Source organism: Apis mellifera, linkage group LG1, assembly GCF_003254395.2.
Source record: "Apis mellifera strain DH4 linkage group LG1, Amel_HAv3.1, whole genome shotgun sequence".
In the NCBI taxonomy this organism is placed as follows: domain Eukaryota; kingdom Metazoa; phylum Arthropoda; class Insecta; order Hymenoptera; family Apidae; genus Apis; species Apis mellifera.
The window spans coordinates 11795991-11823560 of NC_037638.1; the positions used below are offsets into that span (position 1 = coordinate 11795991).

The 27570-nt window shown below is 29.5% G+C and overlaps 1 protein-coding gene and 2 long non-coding RNA genes across 4 annotated transcripts; 2 read left to right on the top strand and 1 right to left on the bottom strand.

Annotated features, from left to right (window-relative positions):
* Positions 1–13366: 13366 nt before the first annotated feature.
* Positions 13367–27122, bottom strand: LOC726779 (39S ribosomal protein L33, mitochondrial). Of its 2 annotated transcripts, XM_026445249.1 has the most exons (5): positions 26965–27122; positions 26625–26728; positions 26139–26299; positions 13483–13603; positions 13367–13377 (listed from the first exon to the last, which is right to left on the bottom strand). In XM_026445249.1, exons 2-5 carry the CDS (start codon positions 26625–26627, stop codon positions 13372–13374), a joined length of 291 nt encoding a protein of 96 aa, XP_026301034.1. In that variant the 5' UTR covers positions 26628–26728; positions 26965–27122; the 3' UTR covers positions 13367–13371. The 2 variants fall into 2 exon arrangements, with proteins under 2 accessions (XP_026301034.1, XP_006570067.1); XM_006570004.3 differs by lacking the exons at positions 13367–13377; positions 13483–13603; positions 26139–26299 and adding an exon at positions 26397–26544 and having other exon boundaries at positions 26969–27122.
* LOC113219248 lies at positions 15362–17303 on the top strand. Its single transcript, XR_003306102.1, has 3 exons — positions 15362–15829; positions 15913–16191; positions 16305–17303. It is a non-coding gene; the product is annotated as an uncharacterized LOC113219248 (long non-coding RNA).
* Positions 17526–22109, top strand: LOC113219247. The gene is made up of 3 exons (XR_003306101.1): positions 17526–19123; positions 20283–20687; positions 21464–22109. It is a non-coding gene; the product is annotated as an uncharacterized LOC113219247 (long non-coding RNA).
* Positions 27123–27570: the final 448 nt, after the last annotated feature.

Consider the following 27570-nt stretch of genomic DNA (forward strand, 5'->3'; position numbering starts at 1 on the left):
TTTCGATCAAATTTTATTGAAATGATTTTCAATCAAAAATCTAAAATAAGATTATTGTATTCTTATTTAATTCGATCAATCAAATCAAGTCGAATATTTTTCTTTTTAAAAGCAAAACCACTATATAACTTTTTCTCAGATTCATACATTCAATATCTCGGGATTTATGAATTTTTCTATTGTAAAGGTTAATTTGACAGAAAGAGTAATTTATGATAGAAAACGATATACCTACAATTTTCTAGGTTATTCATTTTCTCGATAGCAGACAAAAAAAAAGGATCAATCGATGCTGTAGAAAAACGCAGGTTTGTATTGGTGTGGGGGACAATCTTCCACTCGACTTAAAATTCTTAAATGAAGGGAATACAAGAATGAAGAAAGGTATCAGATGTCGGATACAGTTTGCAGGTGCAGTAGGATGGCAGGCCTATAGAGGGAGACATGGATCAGAGAATCTTTGAAATTGGATCGGTTTCATGCTCGGTGCACAATTTGGATTTCCGAGCAGTCGATTTCCTACGAATAGATTCTCGACGACGCGACTAATCGATTTTACCACTCGATTTGCAATTTGGGCTCTACTAAATGATCGACTCTGTCAGTTGTTCACTTCAGGTGAAAAGTAAATAGCAAATTTCGTGTAGTTGATTTTTTCTTAATTTTTCTTTTTAACATCAAATATTTTTTAAAATATATAAAATGATTACATGATTTTAAAATTTTTCAAAACATATATGATATAATAATTTTATAATATGAAATTTAATTATAGTCACTTATTTTATGTATAGGTTAGTGTTTAATAATCAAACAAAATTCCTCGAATACTTTGAAAATAAATTCGAAAAAAGATTTCAATATTTATTTCATAATATGTATTCGTTAAAATTATATTTAATTATTACAATTATATTTATATGTTTGTAAAATATTCTAAATATATAAATTAACGTTTAGTTTTCGTTAGGTTAGAATTAGAGTTAAGATTTTATTTGAATGCATTAATGATGTCAAAATTTCTTTCGAATTCATGAAAAGATACTAAATGGAAATATTATTAATGATAATCAAACTTTTTTAGAATTTTTAGACATATAATTAATTATTTATTAATTTTTTTCGTAATATTAATATATTAACTCTGATAATATATTATTATTCGTCATTGAATACAAACATATAAACTTTATAAATTTTTAATTATTTAATTTTTCATTAAAAGTAGATTTTTACAAACAGTTTTTATTATTTACAGTATTTTTATTATCTACAAGTGGAAATAAATTAATTGATCTCATATATCGTATTTTGTGAAACGTGAGTTTTCTAAGAATGTAATCATACGTAATTTTATGTATTTTTATCTTATATATTATTTAATACAATTTAATACAATTATATATTTATTTAATACAAATAATTTTTATATGAATTTATAAATTTGAATCTAACTTTATTATTCCAGATTTATCAAAAGCATCAATTCTATAAAAAAATACTTTAAAAATTTATATTTGAACAAAATCATTAAAACAAGATTAAAAAAAAAAGCTGTGGATTAATCTTATATTTTATATTTTAAAAATTTTATATGGTATTTTTTTTTATTTTAAACAATTTTTCTTTATTGGATTTATTCTTTATTCTTTTACTAATTGTAATTGTATGTTTAATATATAATATATAGTTAAGTATAATTTATATTTTTTATATTCTATTTTATTAAATAAAATTGAAAATATATAACAAATATATATCAATTCAAGTATATAATTTTGGTTTTTCTTCACGATATGTTTTAAAAATAATAATCAATGTATGTATTCTCTACTAGATCCCAGCAATATCATAATTCTTGATATGGACGAAATCGAACAACTGAAATCATTTTCTAAACGTATACCGAAGCGCCCAGCCCGTTTACTTCTGGCTGGTTGTTGGTTTGCCGTAGCAGCCACGATTTTGCTAAATAAAATCACTTTCGCGGGCAGCGATACTCGGGGAAATAATTACGAGTGGTGGCGGGTTACGCGCGTGCACCAGCCTGGCTGCCTGGTGGTACATGATATCGATGAAATACCGATAATCGATTGCCCTCTACAAGGCATATATCCGATAGGTCGATGGCTGAACACGCGCCTACCATTCTATACCCAGCAATTTGTACCGGCGTGGCGCGGCGGTGGCAGCGGTGCACGCGATTGCATTATAATACTGCCGCGGCCCGCTTATTATTTACGAGCGGTGGCTGGTTGGCTTCATGGGGTGGCAATATATCGACACCCCGCGGAGTTTCCTCCTTTGGCTACTGGTTACCATTCATAATGGAATATAATGGCTCCCTTGGCCTAGGGGTTTAATCCGCAGTCAGAGTGCAACAACCCCCTATTGATGTGTACTAGGCAATTTCTCTACCTCTTTTTCTCATTTACTTTATTTATGTCTATTTCTATGTATTTCCTATATTTTTTTGTATTTATATATATTTTATATATATGATGCTTTCGTTCAAAAATCTTTTTTAAGTTATTTAAGTTATTATTGTTTATTTTAAATCAATTAAATTATAATTAAAGGTTATGAAGGAATTTATTTAGCTTAATATATTTTATATAAGGGAAATATAAAGCAACAATGTACATATTTAATGTATTTATAACATTTTATGTATTATTGTATTTTTTTATATTGTATTATTTTTACATGTTTTCTATTATATATATATATATCTAAATTCAAAAATCATATCATGCACCATACCATTTTCGAACAAATTTTACTTATATATATAAATTCAATTTTATTTTTAACAAAAATATAAATTAGATAATTCTTATAATTTGAATCTATAGATATTATAATCATAATATGATACAAATACTCACTTATAAATTAAATCCTATATTTTTTGTAAAGTATTCCGAAATGTATATATATGATTCCTATAAATAATCGAAATCGATTATTAATTAATCAAAAATCATAAATCATTGAATTTTAATTAATTATAATTCCATTATATTAATAAATTTATTTAAAGTTAAAGATTTATATAATTTAATTTAAATATATGAGAAATAATATTAAAATCACATTAAAATCATAAAATAAAACTTGAACTTGGGTAATAATCGAATAAATTCAGGTTTAAATCGATATTCGAGATTTCAATATCGAGAATCCAGAGTATTCGATTATTCATATTCACATCTGATTGAAATCTAGGTTATAAATATCTATTCGAATATGTAAGTATTTGAATAGCATAAAAAAGAAACAAAAACACAAATAAGAAATAAAAAAAGTGAAAAAAAAAATAATAAATAATCGTTTCGATTTTTTTACTACGTTTTTCTAAGTGAAAAAGAAAGATAAAGATGACATTCGCATGGGTTCAATTGAAATTTCAATACAAAAGAATGAAAGAGAAAAGAAGAAAGAGAGAGAGGTGAAAAAAATAGCAGGAATCGAATGCTCAAAATCGAAAATCAATCGAAACATCGATATTTGTCGAATACTTTAAAAAGCACGATCCCGCGGAAAAGCGGCGAAACACAAGCGGAACGATTCTGGTGGGATAGCTTTTAAAATTTTTTCAACTTCCATCAATATTTACTCTACCTCCAATCCCTCTCCTCCTATACACCCACTCTCATTCTATGTTCACCTCTCCGGCTGGGAACGCCAAGCTTTACCCCCTACCTGTATCGACCATATACACGTGTGTGCAACTACGTATATTTGTTCATCGTTGGTTAAGTGCCACGTTTTGGAAGCCAATCCTGAATTCGATTCTCGTCACGGATCAGGAAAGAGTGTATAATGTTGCCGAACAGACAAATAGACGGTATATGTCTTTTTTTCTTTCACTTTTTTTTTTTAGGTTAAGTCCTTTTTGTTTTTGTTTTCTTTTTGGTTAAGAAAAAAAAGCAAAGAATTTATGTTTTAATTCTATAATAATAATAATATAATAATAATAATAATTCTATAATAAAATACATTGTAAGATAAATTGTATATATATATATATATATATATTTACATTTATTCTACATAGTACGTATTATTGTTAATTATTGTTGCTTTTTATCTTTCATATTTGAATAATATGAAAAGAAAATATTAGTTGATATATTATATATATCACAACTATAATTATTAATAATTTTATTTAATGCTTGACATGATTAATAACTGCTGTCTGCAAAATGAATTTTAACAAAGACAAAGGTATTTATTCATACATACCATTTTTATTAAAAAAAAAGATTTTAAACATATAAAAATATAAAAATGACATAAAAATATAGATAAAAAAATGGCAAAATTGGCTTATAATTTTATATAATTTTTAATAATTTGGTCGAATAATTATAATAAAAATTTCAAAGAAAATAAAAAATAATTTTTCACTAAATATTTTCCTTAAATTCTACTAAATAAATATCATCTTTTTTTCTTCAAATTAGTATAAAAATATTTGAAAAAAATGCATAAGATTTTTTTCTTTATTTCTTTATTTCTATTTTCCAGCATGTTTAAAAAAATATCGTTCAAAGAAAAATTATTCTCAAAAAAAAAAGAAAATAAATAAGAAAAAGAAGAAGAAAAAGAGGATGCATGGCGTAAATAAATTTTACAGTGGAACCGTTCGGAAATCAGAGCTACAAAATGGAGCGTGCCACCACGTTCCAGGAATACTCGCGAGAATATCGTCGGGAAACGCGGCCGCTTTTTTATGAACCGTTTTACCTCTCTTTCTACGGATATATACATATATCGAGGTATTTTATTGAATAATACTTTATTATCTTCGTCGGGTTATGAAGCGGAGTCGATCGACGAGAATCTAGGATGAAACGAGACCAAGAATAGAATGAAGTTGAAAAAGTATGTGAGAAAAGGAGGAAATGAGAAGGAACGAGCAAGAGAGGGAGGGAAAAAAGAGATAAACAATGGAAAAGAGAAAAGAGGAGAGAGGGATAGAAACAGAGTAATAGAGCAGACACCAGAGGCCAGCGTTCGGTGCAAATCGTACTCCTGAGGGGTGTCACGAAACAATTCCCAACTGAATAATATTAGTATCTAACAATGGACCTGCTAAATTGAAATACAGAGAGAGGACTGCGTCTCCCCCTCCCTTTAGCTTCTCAGTATACAGGGTGTCCTGATAGCGTGTATAATTTTTAAGGATTGTATAGACCAATATAAAATATTCGTGGCGGTAACTTTGAAATTCGCGGTAAAAATTTGAAAAATTTGTTTATCAAAAATACAAACTTTTTCTTATTGATGCGGATATTTTATTAGTTTCTTTCATGAGTTAATCGTGAATTTAAATAAAGAAAATTCCTAGGAGAGTTTTAATAAATTTGATATTAAAAAAAAACCTTATAATTATAATTAATGAAAATATTTCACATTATAAACAAATGAATAATTATATAAATATAAACTATTAATATATTGATTTTATTACATTATAGAATTGATATGAATATTTATTTATTATTTAATTAAATTGATTCATTCCAGAAGTGGTAATATTTGAAAACAATTCTTGTTTTTAAAAAAACTTTATCTTCAATTTTATTTTTTAATTATTTTTTATAAAATCTTTTTCTCCATTTTTTTTTATTATTGTCGTGATAATATATAATAATATAAAAATAATAATATACAATTCTTAAATTGAAAGAATAAAATTCTGAAAAATAATAAAAATTTATTACAAATAAAGAATTGACGCTAATATAATAATAAATTAACAATTTTATTAAATAAGATGCAATTATATATACTCATTTATATACTCATATACAGTCAAATGCACTTACATTTGATTTTTAAATTCAAAAACAAAGTGTTCTACGTTTTTGATTCATTTTATTCCTATAAAATCATTCTATTTAATTACACCGCTAGTTAAGGAACACCCTGTATATTCCTGTCTCTATTCCACACTTGATACGAAGGCCGCATCTTTCCATTGAAAATGTATGTGCAACGAAATTTCTACCACCATCTCACGGATTACGTTGCCGAGTCCTCGGTCAGGATGGTTCTGTACCTTTTTCGTCTACGTGTTGGTACGAACAGCTCGCATAGTACCATCGCACACAGTTACAGAGAGAATGGAATGAAACTCGGTGGAAGGATGAGGAATAGCATGCAAATGAAATATTAATTAAATCTATTAAAATTCTCTGTCTCTCTCCGTTTCTGACCTCTTCTTTCTCTGTTGCCGTTCTATCGTTCTATCGTTTTCTAACTTTCCTGCTTTTCCACGAGATTCTTTATCGTCTAGACAATTTCACAATAGTTTTTTTCTATGATTTTTTTAGTCATTCTTTTCTTTTTTATTTTCTTAATTATATTTCTTTTTTAAAAATATATCATTTTCTTTTTTATATTTGATCTTATGGTTTATTTTTTTCTTCAGAATGTTTTTTATATCTATTTTTTCAACTCCGTGTTTAAAGTAGTTATTTACTTTTTATTTTCATATTCAGTATAATTTCTCTACTTTGCTAAAACTAAAAATTGCTTTAAAATAAATAAATTATTAATTAATATAAAGTAATTTAAATATTGATAAATAATATTGATAAATAAATACTTTTTAAATTATCTGTCTGCTATTTTATTTTAATAATTTAATATTATACTTTGATAATAGTTAAAATTATCCATTTTATTCGTTTCATAACAATATTTAACTATAATCCAAAACATGATTTTAATTATTTTTGCAAATGTTAAGATGATTAGAATATTTAATAATTAATCTACTATCTATTTTAATTTGAAATACTTTTGAAAAACGAGTTTATTTTATTTTTACTTTTTATTCTTCCAACTTACAAAATATCATAATTTAATAATAATTTGTTCCTTAACAAGTTCGTTTAAAAATTTGCAAGATAGAAAATTGTAGATGAGAACTCACTTTCCGCTATTACTTTGCCATCCTCCGTCCTCGAAGCCCCTTTCATCGTTGGTTAATACGTGCGCGTATTTCACTGCTCCAGGCCGCGGTGTTTCGGTCGACAAGGCCGCGCCACCATCAAATTCATTCTATCACCCGAGCATATTCCATTAATTACTTTCACTTTGCGTCAATGGCATTTCCATTTCAATGATCGTCGTCGCCCTCACCTCCACGCGTCGACGCCGTTTCCACCCCCGCAATCCCCTTCCAATGGAATTCACCGCTTCCTGTTCACCATTGAATTACGTTTCGTATTGTAAGTGAAATACAACGCCGCCTATCTATCGGGAGGCGGAGACTTACTTATTTACTTCGAATTACATATTTTCTTTTTTTCCTCCCATTTCATTTTTTTTTCTATTTCTTTTCTTTTGATTTCGTGGAAAAATTTCTTTTTTAGTAGCTTTATTATATTTCTTTTTCTTTTTTTTTTTTTGATATAATGAAATTACAATTGGCTAATGTTCAAATTTGATAAAAAAAAAGTTAAGAATCAATGATTGTTGTAAATAATTGTGATGAATTAAAATGATACTTACATGATGTAATATATACATTCATTGCAATAATAGTACACTTTATATTAATTATAAGAATACTAAAAGCAGTATTATGTATATTACTTTTACACTTTATTTTATATTTTCATTATAAATTTAAATTAAAAATCATAATCTTTATTTCTTCATAATTCCAATTTAAAAAAATAACAATTTTAAAAAATGTTTTCTTAATATATTAACTAATAAACTAATCCTTCTTAAAAAAATTCAAATTGTTTGGTCCAATTTTAAGAATGTGCGAATATTTTTGTCAATCACTGTACAATTCCAAGCTTTTATCAATATCCATTTTTAAAATTGACTTATCTTATTGATCTTACAGAATGGTCGCTCACCTCGGTATAACGTGTTAAATCGGATTCTTATGTAATGTTTGACTCGTGACACGGCTTTTACGCAGGTACAACAAAACCATGAACCACGTTTTACCTGCCACGGTTTCGATCTCGTGTCCACGTGTTTGCCCATCCATTATGGCTACAATAACAAGGATCGTCCGCTCCATCGGCTTCCCTTCTAACCTCCCACGTTTCTTTTTTTCCACATCCTTGTCCACTTTCCTTCACGTTTTCTCTTGTTCCTTCGGTAACAGTCGAACGAAGGTACTGATCGGTTCTACACCATGTTGACCCTATTCTCATTTTAAACATCGTTCGACGGACCACGGGACTCTCGTCCTCGTTCCTCGAGGATCTCGACGAATGAGCACACAAATTGAACGAATGCTACGTCTCTGCGTGAAAGAACCTGTAACGTTCTCTCCGCTTTATTGTTGCACACTTCAACATCGTGCAATGTTAAGATCACAGGATACACGAGATAATATTCTTTTTTTGTCGAAAGAACAAGCTGCCTTCTTCTCGATTTTTCTGTGTTAAGTAGTATACTTTATGTTCCTTTCATTGGAATATTGTGAAGAGATAATAAAGAATAAAGAATTTCATGAAATTTTTCATGGAAATTGTCCTTTCTTTCGTTTCTTTATTTATTACTTCTTTGTGCGTTTCGATTTTTATTCCTCTTTTTTTTCCTTTATTTTTTGTTTACATTGAAAGTTTTATTATGAAAAGTTAAAAAAAAAATTTATTAAAATTTTGAAAAATAATTGGTTTTTTAATTTCTATGAACTATAAATTTATGATTTTTTTTTCCTTTTTTTTTTTTTTCTTTAATTGAGTTTTATGTCATTGTAGAAATTATTAATTGTGTGGTAAACATTTATTCAGATTGTTGAATGATGAACCTTCTGTTAGTTCTATGTAAATATAAGGATCTTTCTGGAAGTTGTCTTTCAAAGTATTATTCATTACTATGTCTACTTTCTATTTCAAAGTCTGAATACATCAAATCTAACTTTGCCCATTTGGTAAAAAAAAATACATAGAATGTAATTATCATTATTTCTTCAAGATGTACAAAATGTTTCAGACCTTAAAAAAAAATTATAGATTAGAAAAAAAAGAAACATATATTTATATGAAAAATGTTTATTTATTACAATTTTAAATTACTATACTTAATAATGTTGAAAAGTAATTTTTCTCTCTGTATATATAAATTTATTTTATATTAATATTATTAGGATAGCCAAATATATATTATAATAAATACAATATAATATGTAAACTTTTTGTAATCATTATATATTTTTCTTATTTTTTTTTTAAGTTTTTTAAGTTTTTTATGTTTAAAAAAAAATTATAAAGAAAAGGATATAGATATATTCTTTCATTTTATATTGGCACATTGTTCCAATATCGTGTCGATTCCAAGACATGTGATCCATTGTCCTTTTTACAGACCATGTGATTTCGAATTCGCCTGGAATTTCGTGGCGACAATGAGCATACCTACTCTTTCAATTCCCTCTCCACTTCTCGACCAGTTTTCTTTCAGAGGCAACGGATATTGAATACCGTTTCCACATGCCCACCACGTAGCTAGATCGCGAGGATCACGATTTCTATCACATCCCCTTAACGGTGACCTTAACGTAACGGCGGGTTTTCAGGCCACCGATCCTCTTTCCCCTTCTCGATTTCTCTCATCGAAGACCCTCCATTATTCAACGATATTAAAATTGTCTTCTATAATCGAAATGTTCCTTGAATAATTTTAAAACCGTTTTAATGCTGGAAATGTTATGATTTGATAAATAAATTACATAAAAAAATAACACAAATACAAGATTTTCCAAAATTTTTACTTGCAAAGAATTAAAAATTTTTTTTTAAATGGAAAGCAGAAAATAAAAATAAATATGGCAATATAAAATCTTCAAAGTTCATAAACGTCACAAATTTCTTTGCAATTTTTAAAAAATTCTTTCAAACCTGCTGATTCTTGAGTACGAACGTCCTAAATACCTCGGTAACTCCTTCGAAATATTCGGAACTCATTTGTATGCCATTGAAAGGCATTAAGGCGCGCGTGGGCAACGTATATTAATCCGGGATTACTTTCGAACGTGCGACTAATTTAATTTTTCGTCTCCCCTTCTCGCGATCTACTTCGTGACCCCATGGCCTGTTGTCAATTGCAGGTCGACACCTTTGCCCTGTCGCGTGCGCCTAATCGCTTTAGAATTAACTGCACCCCTGCGTGCTTTTGTGGGGGCCTTCGATATCTTGGGGACGTGGCTGGTTCTCAGTTTCTTTTTAAATTTAACAATCAAACGCATCGTTTGATACGCAACAGTCTCGAATCTTATTCAACATTTTTAAGTCCAAATTGAGATGCGATCTCACGATCAAATTTGTTGTCATTTAAATTGTCTGTATACGTCATAGATTTAGGTTAGTAGGTCTCGTATAATAAGTTGGAAGTTTGTGTGAATTCAAATTAATGCAATTGAAGAAACAAATATTCACATTTTAAGTTATTATATCTTGTTGTTAAATTAGAAATGTTAATAGAAATAATTAATTATTAAATTCGTTTGAGATATACATACTAATTTGTATAGTATATTATATTTATATATTATATTATATATTTGGAAATATATCTTTTGAAATTTCTTAGGTTTTCTTTATTTCTTTTTACTTCACACAGTTTAAATGTTTTCTTAACACAGAAATTTAATAACAAAACTCTAACCTATATTCACGAATTTCATAGATCTTTTCATAAATTTTTAACCTTTTTCAGTTTCGATTATACTTTTGATTTGTAAAACATTAAAATACACTATGATAAACAAAAATATATATGTATATACTTTTCTTTATAAAAGAAATATTATATAACTGTAAAAAAAAGAAAATATTATATCACTTTTATAATTCAGCGAAATATTCGCAATACCAAGGAACATCGGTTAAACAGTACGCTCTATATTACCTACGGGGAAAAAGATACGATGGACGGTTATCGCGGCAAAATTGAAAACTGTGACGTTCCCCAGCATTCGGTACAATTTTTTCCATGAAGTTAATGTTAATCAGTCGCGGACGTGACGTGGATGGAGGGTGCTCGACTGGATTTCATGTCGGCCACTGCCAGGCTTGTACAGCCTCTATGCCATAAACGTGCTGCCATAAGTACTTTGGCAATATACATCCCAGCATCGGGACTCGTCCATTACAACAGGCTAGCGCGTGATCGTGCAACCACTCGTGGAGCACCGGCGCGCAACGCAGAAATGATTTTGTACCGTTCATTTCGGAACGGTAATCCAATAGCAGCGAAGGTTTTCCATATTTTCGCCCGATTCTTTTTCCGAAACGGCACCGTGAAAAATGACGTTTTATTGCCGCTGTGAAACATCGACTGGAGTGCTTTTGCACGAGTGGACACCGAATTTTCGATGGTCCATGACATGGTCCTCGAGGACCCGGATTGGCTGTTACCATTGTTGCTTGTTTTCAAAAGTTTATTCGTTCATTGATTGACAAATTTTTTGATTAAATAGGATAGCAGAGAGCAAACTAATTTCCATATTATCTCATTGTTTATTTTCGAAGAAAACATTCTTGAATAAAAATTCTTTTTTTAAAGATTTTTTTAAAGATAATGGTAACACGTATACATAATAATAACGTGAATAACCATAAACCATATATAACTCTTAAAATGTAAAAAAATATATTATTATTGAAATAAATAATAAAATTTTAAGGAAAAATATTAATAAAATTTCATAACTTAAAAAAAATAATTTTGTTATCGTGATCTGAATACTTCAATTTTTCAAAATACTTCAATTTTTTAAAGTTAAATATAAATAGAAAAAACTAATAATAAAAAAATATTAAATATATCCTTGGAATTTTGTTTCATAACTAATATAAAACAAAATTATTTAACAATAACAATTATCAAAAAGATTGCAAGTGACATATTTATATTCCAGGCTTGCTTTCTAACATTGTTAGAAATTAATTATAATATAATTGATTATAATAATTACATTGATAATTATATCGATGATATATCAATTTCATAATAATTTAAATATTTACAATTACATTCTCGTACAATATTGATATATAATTACTCAATACTAGCATTGAATTTTATGTATTGAGTTTTATGTGTTGAGTTTTTTCTTATTATCTACTCATTCGTCGATGTCCAACACAGTAAAAGGATGATGATATAGATATCCTATAGAGGAGGATCTTTGTTCGTAGTGATTCCACAAGCAACAAGAGATCGTTGCACAATGAGACCCGCATAAGAGGTATTAGAATATACGCATCCCTATATACAAACAGTTTTCACCGCGATATACCTATATAAACTCAGAATTAACTTCTTTATCCCTTATCCATTACATATATTTCATAATTTATTCAATAAATTAATAAAAAAATAATAAAATAACTTAACATATTTATCAGCAGATACGTCACAAGGTTTTTCCAATTTATTCCAATGCTAAACGTCATACGTATACACTTGACAGCAATATTTTTTCTTCTTATAGTCACATGATAAAATAAAATTTGTTTAAATGGATATATTGATGCGCTTGACCTAAAAAAAATTAAATTTCAAATATTTGTCAATATTCATAATAAAAAAATGTATTGACAGATACGAGAACAAAAGTATGATCTATTTATACCTTTTACTTCGATTTACTATGTGTAAGTAAACGTATTAAATATAAATATAAAGAATAATATAAAAAAAAAAACTAATTCAATTTACTACAATCCACTACATTCCATTTTTTTAAATATCATAAATTTACGTTTAATATATTATATAATGACATTTAAATAAATGATTAGCAAATCCTTACTAGGTGTTATATGAAGAACATTAAAAGATGTGTCATTAAAAGGCGGCTATTAACATCATAAAACGCTGTCAATTGACCGTTCACAAAACAATTCTCTTTAATCTTTTCTTCGTGGATACCCTCTCTATCGTTCCCTTACCGTTGACGGTGCTCCACGATTCAAAAATCGCGTGCGTTCTTTCACGCACGCTTATTCGTGGGGTCCTCGAACAAAATGCACACGCGCGTTACACATCTCGTCCAACCGCGGCTTCTCCCATTCATTCGCGTTATGTATAGTGTACAGTGCCATGTAAGTATAATAAATAAGAACGCTTGAGGATCCATTGTGCCAATTGTTTTCGATAGTCTCATCGAAAACGACAAGGTCTGTTTGTGGGATGTACGCTATAGGGCACGCACACGTCTATTGACAAGTACTTATATACATCTGTATGTGCATGTACATTCCTATTCCTCTTCTTTTCTAACATTCTCTTTCTTTGGATTTCTACTCTTCTACTTTTATATGGTTCGATTTTTTTCTTAATCTTCTTTCTTACTCCGCAAAGTCTCTTATTCTTTTATACCTGTATGAAAAAAAAAAAAAAACAAGAACTCAGCAGGATCCCTGAAGGCAACCACGAAAGCTGGATATTCGGTCATAGTAATACGACGTGTACGTGCTCACTGACCGTGCATGAGTGTGTACTTGCACCCTTTTCTTGGTTAAGACGGTATTTCGAAACGTTTCCGCGAGCTTCCAGTCCATCAAGCAACCGATCCTGCCGCCATGTACCTTCGTATAATGCTTTCCTGAAAGTTGATCCTTCTCATAGATCCCTTTTCAGAAATCGAATTAATGTAACGATCAACTAAAAATAGAGAATATTCAGAGAGTTGAAAATCTAAATTTGAATTGCATGAAATTCAATTGACAGTTATAAATTATTATTTATAATTTTTCTTCGTTGATTTAAAGTTTCACATATTTTTCAAAATCATTATCAAATTTAATATAAAGAAAAGAGAAATAATTATTAATAAAATTTAACAAAACTCGACGAATAGGAAGGCTATTAGAAATAGTTACTAGAAATAGTTACTAGTTATCAGAAAAAGTCAATGAGAACCATGGATCTCGAATAGAAGTAATATTAACATAAGATGGCGATAAAGAACAAGCAAGCAAGGGCGAAAGAAAGTCTATATATAATTTAACGATGCAAACCAAGGGAGGAGCGTGTCATTTTTTTCTTGTGCAGCGTGGCCGTAGCACGATATGGGTGGATTCGTTTTCACTGAAGCTTCTGTGTGCATCCCACTTACCCCACCATTTTCGCGCATTAGCTCATGATAGCTACGTAGGAAAATGTAAGGCATATACTATATAGTCAACCTTGGGTACCTACTCGTGTCACCCATTTCGGGCATTACGATCCCATTTCTGTGGCTATTATCCGGACTCAGATCTTAAATGCGTCTGCTGGATATTGCCTCTTCGGCCGTACCGATAAAAATTTCCATGCAAATTATCGCGAGTTACGCCCACTATCTTTTCTCTGTCTTCATCTTTCTCTTTCTCTCTCTTCTTTCTTTGATTTGCTATCTTCTTTTTCTTCAATCATTTTTATTTGATTTTAATTTGATATTAAAAAGGATTCAAATGTTTGAAAGAAAACATCTAAAGTTGCAAATATCTATCTATATTTTTTTATTTGCGCATTAAATATACATTTCCAAATTTTCTAGTAATTTATTTTTCTTTGCAATTGCTAGGAACATTTGAAATATTGCTAAAGTTAATCATTATTGCCAATCTAACAAATGTTAACCTATAAAACTTTGTTTCCTTCTGTTTACATATTAATACGTAGTTTATATAAAAAATATAAATAAAAAAGCATAAAAATTGTGTGTAATTAAGAAATTATTATATACTATAGTGTATTTAGTGTATTAGAATATATATAGTGTATAAGAAATTAAATTAATTTTTAAGAGAAGAAATTTAATTCAAAACAAAGAATGAATAGAATGAACTTAGTCATGACTTTTCAATTAACCAAACAATACTTGTTAGCCAAGATTATTATGATAATCTGATGTATACTACATTCGCCACTCTCTTATTCATTGGATACAATACAGAGAATACAACATGCAGAACCAGTAATCGGCCAATCAGTTAAGTCGAGCATTGTTTCGAACAAACGCGCGAGAGCACCAGAGGGTTGTCCCTAATCCTTGCGGCCTATCGAAAATCCATGATCGAAATATATCTACTCTGTCAAACGCATGCGTACCTAGATCGGGCTACCCTTTCGTCCGACAAGGATTTTTACGGCTTTCAATCCTGTCAGAATGAAGGACGTGTCGCCTCTGGATTTGCCATCGAAATCTTTGTTATGTACTTTGCCATAAATCAGGATGCGCTTCAATCGATGGGTTATGATCCGATCACGTGGAATATATTAAATCAACGGTGGACGGTATTCTCTTGTTTTTTTTTTTTTTTCATTTTACATTTTTGCTCAAATTATTAAAATCTACTATTTTCTTTCGTAAAATATCATTGATTGATTAATCTCTTTACAATTAATTTCTAATTTAGAATTAACTAAAAAATTAATTGATTCACTATGTATGAAAATCATTCCTCATATAATTGTTTCAGTGAAAAAAAAGTATTTATATTATTTCTTAACAAAGTAAGTATTGATGTAAGTAGTAAGTAAGATAATAATTGCAAAAAGAATATTAAAAACTAAATGGAAAAGATATAATAGATGAATAAATCTAACCTTATATCTTTATAGATATTATATTTCATATAATTACTTCAATAAAAGGAAAGAATTTATATCATTTCTTAGAGAAATAAGTGTGATAATAGTCGTGAAGAAAAATCGAAAAAATATTAATAATGGATAGACTTAACCTTACATCTTTGCTCTCATGGTTGAGTTTTCACCGTGGTTTCGAACCCTTTGTTCTAGTATGGGTCACGTGCCGTCGTTGATGGGAGAATTATCGTCCACGGTCGGTAACGTGGGATTACTGTGGCCAATAATTTTCCGGGGTCGAATTTGTTTGATATACTATATCCATTGTATGATCCATAGAAAGAGGCTTCCCACTCTCTATTGTGGCCACGACGGTTGAGGGGTTGAGCAAAACAGAGACAAGAAGATAGAAAAGGGAGTAAAAGAGAGACGGTCGAACGACAGAAACGCAAAAGGGTGGTTTTGCCCAGACTCACAAGTGGCAGCTTTTAATCTCTTCCAGGGATATCTCAACTCGAGTCTGAATTGTACCTCGTTACCAGCGATTTAATTGCTTGTTAATGGATAATCGAAGTATTTTACGAATTGGCTCCGGCAATACTAACCATCGACTTCATGGTGAAACATTTAATTTTGTAACTTCGACTGAATAAATCAAACAATTAATTAACTTATCTAATAATTACTATATCTCTTTTCAAAATAATCATGTTATATTTTTTTTTTTTCAGAATTAACCGATAACAAATCATATCCATTGAAAATATCAACCTAATGGAAGATATAAAACTACAGGCACGAAAGTAAATATTTAATAGTCTGCTCTAAATAATAGAAGAGACACAAGGTGGGAGGTTACGGTGCTAATTGACCGATCAATCTTCATTAGAAAACGGCTTAATTACAGTACAAGCTCTCTCTCTTAGAAACTGCTCTCCGTCGTAGCCATCGTTTCCTTCACCTCCTTTCTTCCGGTGCCCTGGAAAGTTTAATAATTCCGAAACCTTGGTGAGATATAAATCACAGAGGTACCTCTCTCGATGCCGTCCTCCTTTTCCCTCTGCCTTTCTCTCCGCTATGGCCATAATTCGAAAAACTTTCGAGGGAACAAAAGTGAGGACTTTTGTTCCAAGTTTTAGTCCTTCATCTCATTCCTCGTTCGTGAGGGCGCTGTGTTTGCGGAGCGACGCCCCGACAGTGTTTTATTCGCTTTGTCTCTTTTTCCTGTTAGGTATACAATGCCGTAACTGCCTGGACCATCTCTTCGCGTACCTCCTTCGCGTCCAACCACGAAAGATTCCAAGTTTCTCTCCTTTCCTCCCTTTTACCATCTCGCTCTTCTTTAATTCTTGATCTTCCTTTTTCTGTCTCATTCTTTCTTCATTTTATTATTTCTCTTTCTCCGTCACGCTAACCAGAAGAAGACGAGATAAAGTACGTATACGCAAAACATCGAGGGTTTCGCGGCGTTTTGTTGGGTAAAAGAAGGATAGGAAGAGAACAAAATGGAACGGAGTACCGCCCACGCATACAGAAGAAAGACCGGTGAACAAGTTCATTCCGATTCTTCTATACCTTCTCTACCTCTTAGTGGGACCATTAAATCTTCGTTGAACAGATCTGTTAACCATTCGACCCTTATGTAATGATTAATAATGCACAAATACAATATATTGATTTCTTTTCTAATTTATCATATCTAATTGATATGATATTGCAAGCGAATCCTATTGATCTATTTTGAAAACTATATATTTTTATTAATATTTTTATTAATACTATTAACTATAGCTATATATAACTTATTAATACTATTACTTATAACTATTTTTATTAATACACTTCCAATCAAATCAAATGTTATTCAATAAGTATAATAAAATATTTCATAACGTTTGATGATGAAGAAAATTGAGATGGAGATTAATGGAAATATTAGGTACCAATCTGACTAATATTGAAAATAACTTCAAATGGAATTACGCGCGTTTCTATTGACTTCAAACGAAATTTTCGGATAGGAATAGCGACCAGCGTTGAATTAGAGACTCGAAAGCGATCCGACCTAATTAATTTATTCGCATATGGAGAACGCATCGTTATTGATTGATTAGCAGACGCGGCCTAAACCGCGGAATAATTTTCATTTCACGTACAGGGGGAAATACTCAGACACGACATATTCGTTTTTACCGACCGAACCCGACGCGGACGAATCTTTTTTCGTTTTTCGGCGCGCGAAACCGTGGCGCAAAGGAAGAAGAAGGGGAGAGACGTAGTAGAGTATGATGACAGCGGAAAGACACGACCACCATAGAGAGAATGTCGATCTCGTTTTTGCGAACGGTTGGAAGACACGCGGAATGGACGTTTGTCGATATCGTTTACACGAACGACACGTACGTATAAGTTACGATGATGTGAGGCAGATCCATTAGACTATGCAATTGTCCACGTATTGCATTGTCAGCCACCATAGAGATTTCTATTCAGAAATCGCGGAAGTCCCCGGATGCATTGACGAGAGGTAGAGGATGATCGAGGACCGCTCTTGTTGCGAGAAGGAAAGAGACACGAGAGAGACGGAATACCATGATCGAGGATACTGGTTACTCGTATTTCCCTTTTTTCCCCTCTCTTCCTAATTGTCATACGTGATATTCGTTTCTACGGAAGTCAAGAATCTTTTCTACCGTGTGTACATATATTAGAAATTGTCAGAAATTTTATTTTAACTATCACGTACGTATATATAGATAAATTTATATAATTAAAATGTTTTAATTTCAAATAGATAACATTCGTGTATCATAACGTAAGTAACATAACCTAAAATTATCGACATGATTAATTTATTATCATACAATCTTTTTATTTAGATTACTATAAAACTAATTCGATTTCTTAGAAGAACCATCTCTTTCATTCATCAATTTTTCTTTATTGATGAAATCGTAACAAGATTCTTCGAATGATTGAACAAAAGCTTTCGGTCCCCTAATTAACCCAGTTCAAAGATCCCGTGTCGGTGAAATGAATCTTTGTTACGCCCCGATTCGCTTCTGTGGAAACACACGCACGCCGCTTGATCGAGGGTGAACACGGGTTTGAATAAAAAGCTTTTTACATGACCAGGAGAAATAAAAGAGCGTGCGCGAGAGGAAAGGAAGAAAAATCTCGGATTTCCCGTTCTGCTACGCGCCCTTGTCTTTTGCCCTCTCGAGTTTCCTGGATCGTTCTTACCACGCCCAGCAATTTGCCTTGTGCTACAACTTTGCGATCGATTATTCCTCGATTATGGTGTAACGAGATATCCAATGGTAATATCCGTAGTACACATGGCCATTGTTCGATTATAAAACCAATAGTCTATTTTATTACGTTTTCTTAATATCCCGGTCTCCATATACCTGTGGGCCTATCATGAAACAATTATGTCCTCCCTACATCATTCATTTCAAATTACATGATGTATGAGTATTCTATGATTACAACCAATGATTGACAAGAAAAGGATAGGAAGGAAGGATTGAAACGCACAAAAGCTTAAGTAAGTTTTCCATAGTTTCAAAAATAAATTCATAAGAATACTTTTTAAATCAATTTGCATTCAAATATGATTTATTTTCAGGAAGGATTTAAAAGAATAGATATTTAATTTTATACAGATGTACACAAAATATTTTTAATGTTAATACCATTTTATTTATATTCATATGCATCAATGATATTGCTTTTTTATATTATATAAACTATTTTTATATGTATAATCGGCTGGTACAATATTTAATGAATGAATTAATGTTAAAATTCTATATTCATAGAAAAATTATTCATATAATGTTTTGTCAATATATTTCAAAATCATTATATTTCAGTAAGGATAAAAAGTTTTTAAATAATTATCTGTGAATTTATTCTTGATATCTTAGATAAATTAAAAGAAATAGATTATTTGTAAAAAATTAAATGATTAATATATTATAAAAATCAAAGACATAATCGTTGAGGAGAATAGGGTGTATTTTGTTAACCACAGCGGTTGTCATCTCGTGTCCTTTCAAACAATAACGAGAGGACAATGACTAGTTTGAAATTCGCGAACAAAGCGGGTGTAGACATATTCAAATGGCACTTATAATGGTACTTATAAAAGGAACCATGCTTAAAACCGTACCTGTATCCCCTACAAATATACCTGGTATAAACGGTGGGTACGATTGCAAAATCCTTTCACCAATTGGATTCATTGTATGGTTGATCCAGTACAACGCGTCTATTCTGTTCGATAACCACAAATCGTGCAAAGCCACGCTTCGGGCACTACTTTCTATTATCCGTTACCACTTTCTTTCTTCCTTTTTTTTATTTTTTTTTCTCATATAGATTAAATGCTAATCCGAAGAAGAAATTTTTTATTTTTCCTTTATTCTTAAAATTGGATAAGATCTATTTATTTATAGAAGCATTATTCTTTTCTTAAAACATTTATGCTAATTTATTTACTTATTAAAATTCAATTTTCAAACAATTGTTTATTATCTTAAAAATCAAATCATTTTTTTAAATCTACATTCACATTGCGTCATATTCATCTTAATTTTATTAATTAATTTTCAATAAATTAATTCCCAAAGTCAAGAAAAGTTTATCGAAAAGTTTCATAATCAACATTAAGTTAGACTAACAGATTTATCTTTTATTTACAGTTCTCTATCCGGGATCCATGAATTTTCTATCTAACTGGAGCATTTATACGAAGCATCGGTGGTTTTATTTAAATACCCGGGAAGGATTCAGTGGCCAAAAAATCGGCGAACCGTAAAGAAAGATTCACGGATAAAAAGGGGATCCGTTTGATCGCGGACCAGCGCTTGAAGCGTGGTGAAAAACCAGTCCCGACCGTATCACTCCATTTCTTTGGTCAGGATCGGGCCAAACAATTAAACTCGAATGAGAAAATCTCTTTTGATGGCGATGTACCGCGATGAACGCACGACGGACATATTAGTATAATAAGCAACGATCTGTGTACGCATATATAGATTATGACAACAAAGAGGATGAATGAAAGAAACGACGGAGATAGCAGTAGCAATGATGAAAAGAACTAGGTAATGGGAAGGTTGGGAAATGTACAATAATTAATGTGTGCCCAGGTGGTAGTGAATAGAACTATGCAACTCCACTGGGTAAATTATTTCATATCTCCTGACCTATTGCATATCTTTATGATCTAAAAACTTCAAACTGAGCAATTAATCTGAAAAGAATTTTCTAGATTATTTCTTGTGATCATCCTGATATCTATTTGATGGTTTTTCACCATGTAATAGATAAATATAATAGATATAAACAATAGATGAAGTTGAATATGAATTGCTTTATGTTTAAATTTTATCCCATTATAATTTAGCATTTGAATATTTGAATTATATTAAATCAATGTTTTTATTTTAATCAAATATAATTCTACTAGATATCTATCAAATCATGTTTTTTCAAAATTATCTAATTACTTGATTATTGTTTTATATATTTTTTATATTAAAAAAATTTTAATAGATAATTCTATTATCATTTAATTTATTGTTTAAGATTACTAGAAAAGATTGATTCAAGGAATTCAAATATTCTAAAAAACATAAAACAAATATTTTTTTTATTTTTTTTATCAAAATTCATTCAAATTCTTTTATCTAAATAATGAACTGAATCTAATCTAAAAATATTAGTTTTAACAACAAAGAAATTAAAAAGAATGTAACAATACTTGTTAGTATCATGTTTTTTTTTTTTTGCTAAACAATTATCGTTCCATTCAATTCTCTAGTCGCTGAGATCAATCTTTTACAGGATTATCAAATATGTTTAAATGCGGTTTCTTTAGATGTACAGATATACCCGCCACCACATTGCGTATGAGCGTGGTGACGAGAAGAATCAATTGGTCTGCGATCACGAATACATATTCACATGTACATACTACGGAAGGAAGCGAGAGCGGAAAAAGTGAAGAAATGAGAGCGATAAGGAAAGCAGATCGAAGGAAGGAGGAAGGGAATCCAATATAACTGCACACACGTTTATAGGGTCGATGGGAATATATTGGAGCGGATATTGAAATACTTGTTGGTAGTTTGAGTCGAAGGCGAGAGATGCCTTTCTCGATGCCATCTTGATTGCGCAATCGAGGCATCGGTCCACGAGTACAGAATTTAACGATAAAGATCGTACAGATTATAGAATCCTAGACGGGGAACAAAGTCCCCTTCCTACCTATCCTTCTTTCCCAGGTTTTGTGCCTTTATCGGTATTACGAACCTCAACTTCTTGTTGTTTACTACATCATTTCCTTAAACGAGATGTTATGTTATACAATTACATTTAGCAATTTAACTTTGTCTTTAAAAATATTTTGTAGTAATATGGATTTTATTCACTTATCTATTTCATAATTATTTGAAGAAAATATAAGATTAAATTTTTTTTCGAATTGAGTTACATTATAAAAATATAAATTATCGAAAATATAATAGAAAATAATGTTATAAAAAATAAATGTTTGCATCTTTGATCTACGAATATCTTGTTTTTTAATATTTCATATTTTGCTCTTTTTTAATTAAATTTTTATAGAATTTTTATCGATTCGTATGCAATTAAATGACCTCATGCACAGAAATCTTTCATCTATGGTGAAAAGAAATTTTCTTTTTTAATAAAAAGAATCATTAATATATAGTTGTATAATTTTTTACAACATTTTATTTCAATAAATAAGAAAAAAAAACTTGAATCAATGAAAATGTTAATAAGAGAAAAAAAAATTTATATAAATAAGTATTTTTTATTCTACAATATTGAAACAAAATATAAAAGAACTAAAACTATTCAATTTTGTTAAATATTCATTATTAATGCATAATTAATGCAAATGTACAACTTTAAACGATTATTTATTGATAAAACTTCCAAGGTATATATAGATATAATAAAATTGTATTATCTATTCAAAAAGTTCAACAAGTAAGACTAAGAAACAAAAATTGAAAAAGAAAGACAACATTTGAATGATTTTTTACAGTTTCAAAATCGTTGAATTTCTATATATCTTATAAAAATAAAGAGAGATTAAGGGAGAAGATAGAATTCTCAAGCGCGACCGATTCTGTCGAACGGAAATGCAATTCGGAGCGGCGCCGGCAGTCGAGTCTCAGCTCGAGTCGACAGATAGATAGAGTCAAGATTCAATTAGCTCTAGCTGTCAACTGCATGATACTCGTCGATTCAATACACCTTCTCGTTCATGTGCTCGCGCACATGCTTCTTTTCGTGCGTGTGTAACTGCGTGAGCGTGCGCGCGAAAGCGTACGTCAGTTCGCGTTTCCCGTTTAGCCTCGTAACGTTTTCGATGCCTGAATACTTTTGTACGTGTGTGCATATGTGTGCCATCGTTTACATACACGTATATGTTTGATCGTATGAATGAGCTTAGTACACGCGTACATGCTGAAAATTACCCCGATCGGGCAACTCGTGAATTTTGGAAATGATTTTACGATCGCGGAATACGAGGGAGTACATAAATTTTCGACGAGCTCGATTGCACCGAATAATGAGATAGACCATCTGTCCTAATAGAACCACTGCTGATATTCATATTTCTGATTCATAATATTAAATATAAAAAGCGTTCTAGCTAAATATATATCTATTTAATATAATTAATTTCGATTTCAAGATACATATGATTAGTCGAATAAATTATATTAAAATTATGCTGTATATAAAATACTCATTATGTTTAATATTCATTTACAGAAATTGTTACTTATATATATATATATAATTTTTATAATTAATATATATATATATATATATATATATATATATTTATACATGTAATTGAATTTATACATTGAATTTGTTTATTTTTCATAAGCTTTCGATTAATAATTATTCTTTAATTGAATCCGATTAATATTGTCTCTCTTATTCAATCTTTCTTTTCTTCCTTCGACGAAATATGCGATTAATAGGTTTTAACATGATTTTAATTGATCGTCTGTACGAAAAGACTTGGATCCGCTTTTGAATAGCTGTTTTGAATATATGAAAGAATACCCATGGAAATCTGTGGTAACCGATGTGCGTGTAGGTGATGTAGGTATCACTTATCCAAGAGCGGGGCGATATCAGCCATTTTCAATTTATTTCAAGGGCCTTTTCGTGGCGGAGGAAAGAAGGGTGCCACGACTGTCGACAGAGAGATACCTATACAAACGACCTTCGACTTCTCTGCTTCCGACCATCTCCGATAATCGTAACCAATAGTCGTTTCGTTCACGATATTATGGAATTAAAATTATTTCGATTCAAATACGGTCAAATGTTTTCTTGATGTTTGTGATTATAAATGACATATCAACGTTATCATACGTAATGATTGAAGTATCGATATTATTTTATATACTTTTATTATGTTTTAAATAATATATGGAATAATATTTATATGAAAAAAATATTTTATTTTAAAGAAAGTATCTTTCAATATTTTTTTTTCTTATACAATAATAAAATCTTTTCATAAATTTTTATATTACTGTTATTGTAATTCAGTTTATTTTTTATAATATAAAAATTATAGTTACTTTTTTTTTAAACATTGGTATTGTTATTATATCTAATATAAATTATTAAATTTTTTAATATAAAATTCGCAGATTATAATACAAACATAATGAAATTGTAAAAAATATAAATATAAATATATTTTATTTTAATTCGTTTTCAATCACTTTTTTAAAGGGTGAATGATACTTGCCTTTTGATAATATTGCAAAATGATGGTTAAGTAGCTGCACGCTTGAAAACCATTTCAAACTAGAGTACTTAAAAACCTTCCGATATTCTCGTTAATTTCCTACAAATGCATCCTCGAAATGTACATACAAAATATGCTGGTAAAATTAATCCGCCGCAAGTACTAAGGTAGTAATAAGTGTGAGCAAAAAAAAGTCCGAGGAAAGAACCATTTCCAAATCGTCGTGTACGTTTTACTTTCTATTCACATTCATATAACCGTAAAACCATAAAAATAAGCAATACATGATTTTTTAATTCTGTAACATTAAATTTATTTAATTTATTTTTAATTAATATACTCAACAAATATATTAAATATACCAATAATTTTTTTAACAATAGATAACGAATATAATCACATTTCATCATCATAAAATCAAAAGCATACAGATGAAAAAATGCATTATAAGAAACGTGAAAACAAAATGAGAGAATAAGAGCGAGAGAGAGAGAGAGAGAGGGCGTTGCGGCCACAGAATTATTGAACCCCATTGCAAATGTGGGAGAACAGTTAGGGGAAGGAAAAAGGGAAAGGGGGCGGAAAGAGACGTGGGAGGTGGATGGGAGCAAGAGAGTTGTAAAAATAACGCAGTTAATTAGCAGCAAACCACTTTAGCGAGCTCGAGCCCAGTGCACACACTGTAATAAGCAAAGAACAACTCACGGGCGAAAAACGCCCTCGAACGCGAGGCAACTGAAACGCGCCAAGGCCCAGACGAGCCTCTCTCTTTCTCTCTCTCTCTCTCTTTTTTTCTCCCTTTTTCTTTTCGTTTCTGTTTTGCTTTTCTCGCCCTTTCTTCTTTCTGCTCATGCTCCACTCCATCTTTCCGACTCGCTTTCTGTTGCGTACTGTTTCCTCCTTTACCGGCTGTTCTACCGAGTCAAGCATAAACAACGGACGTTTTAACAATTTCGCTGTTGCATACCGCTTCGAAATTTATTGTGCTAGAAAAAAACGCTCCTTAACGAAGGTTTATTTGTTTCGAAATTTTCTCCGTTTAATTCGAGAATTAATTTTCTTATTTTATAATTTGTTATTTTTTTTCATAAGAATAACAAATATAGAATATTTTAATTGTTAATTGATTTCACGAATCATTTATTATTATATTATATATATATATATATTATATTATATATATATATGTTACGAAAAATTAAAAATATAAATAATTGTTTCTAATATTTGATAAAATCAACTTTAAATTTTAAAGTGATGGTTCTTAAAATGTTATTTGTATATCAGAAAAAATTATTTTATTTTAATATTTTTAAAAAAGAAAAATATTATATATTAAAAAAAAATTTGATAAAAATAGAAAAATTTTTAAATAAAGATAAAATTTAGGAAGATTATTTAAGGTAGTAAAAATGTAGATGTCAGGAGTTACCATATGCACAATCATAAAAGATAAAATCGATTTAAGAAATAGATAGTTTGTGAAACTGCAATCATTGTTTTACCAACTACAATAATTTGTCAGAAAAAATTAAATTAGTAAATGATACCACAATATTCCCATACTGCCGGAAAGCAGTAACGAACAAAAAGGACAAAGAAAAAAAAATAAGATTTAGAAGAGTGAAACAGAGAAAGAGAATAGTATTGTTTCACGCCTCGTGAATTTCAACCGTTTGAAATCCAGGTGGAAATAATACAACTTTGCGTTCCTTATTAAGGATCAAAGGAAACCTACCCCAATCTCGATTTCAAGGTCCTCCATTTCCCTTTTCTCTTCCAATCTCTCTTATTTTTTTCGATATGCACATTAGATAAGTAATTCAGGCAAAATGTCGGATATACGTCGCTATTAAAACCATTTATGATAATATCTACTCGTCTTTTTTTATCTTGATTCTGTAAAGGATGTTATTCTTATTCTTATCAAAGGATCTCATCTTTATCAAAAATTAAGAGATTAATATATTTTTTATTATTTTAATATTATTTTATTACAATATTTATACAATTTCGTTTATATATATTTATTAAATAAATTGTTATATGTTTTATATATATATATATATATGAAATCATCTATTAAATTAACATTTATAAACTTTTAATTCTCTTCATTTCTCGATAGAGTACTTTAGCTTGAACTAAAACATGCAATTTCATGAAACTAATATGATAATAATACAAATAAATTCATAATTATAAATTTTCAAAATAAACTTACCATAAGGATCAAAATATACTTCTTCCAATTTGTTAGCTACTCTGTCTCGAATTCTTATAAGCTTGTGACCACTTGCTATACTTTCTACTAATACTAAAATTTTTCTGAAAATTAAATGTATGTTATAATATTATTATATTTTATAATACGTTCATAATACAATTATTGAATAAATATAAATATATGATTACATATATATACAGAAAAAAACATTTTTTACAATGAATTGCTCGTTTTTGAAATTAAATTATTATATTAATATTGATATAAACATCTCATTATATACAAACTAACCTTACTTTTATTTTTAAAATTAAACTATATATTAATTAATCCATACTTACTTGCTTTTATTTTTTTTTAATAAAATATTGGTTAAAAACATGATTTTAAATATTTATATATATGTATATGTATAACTTTTTTATATCACAGAAAAACTTCTGTAAGTATAAATCAACTTAATAATAGAGGTTAGAATATGCTGAAATTTATACCATTGTGCCATCTATTGAATAATTAGAAAAACAATCTATATTTATCAAATGTAGATAAATGAAATATTTTTTTTTATAGATAGTACATTTTTTATTAATATAACATACTATATATGAATAGATTAAATATAAAAAATAAATTTATTATTCAATATAAATTATAAATGTATTTTTATATCATATATCGAAAACTATATAATTTTTTTTATTTTTCTCAAATCATTAACGATGTTATCGATTTATAATGGAATTAGTTAATAGCGCTATTATAGTACTACAGATAAGAATTGTAATTAATTTGCAAAATCTTTCAAATCAGCAAAATTTTTCTTGCAAATATTATTTTTACATAAAATAAAACTTTTACAAAATTTTTACCAAATTAAATAATAGAATTTTGAAAATAATTTTCGGTAAATTCTATTTCCGTTTCATTGATTAGATTTCAT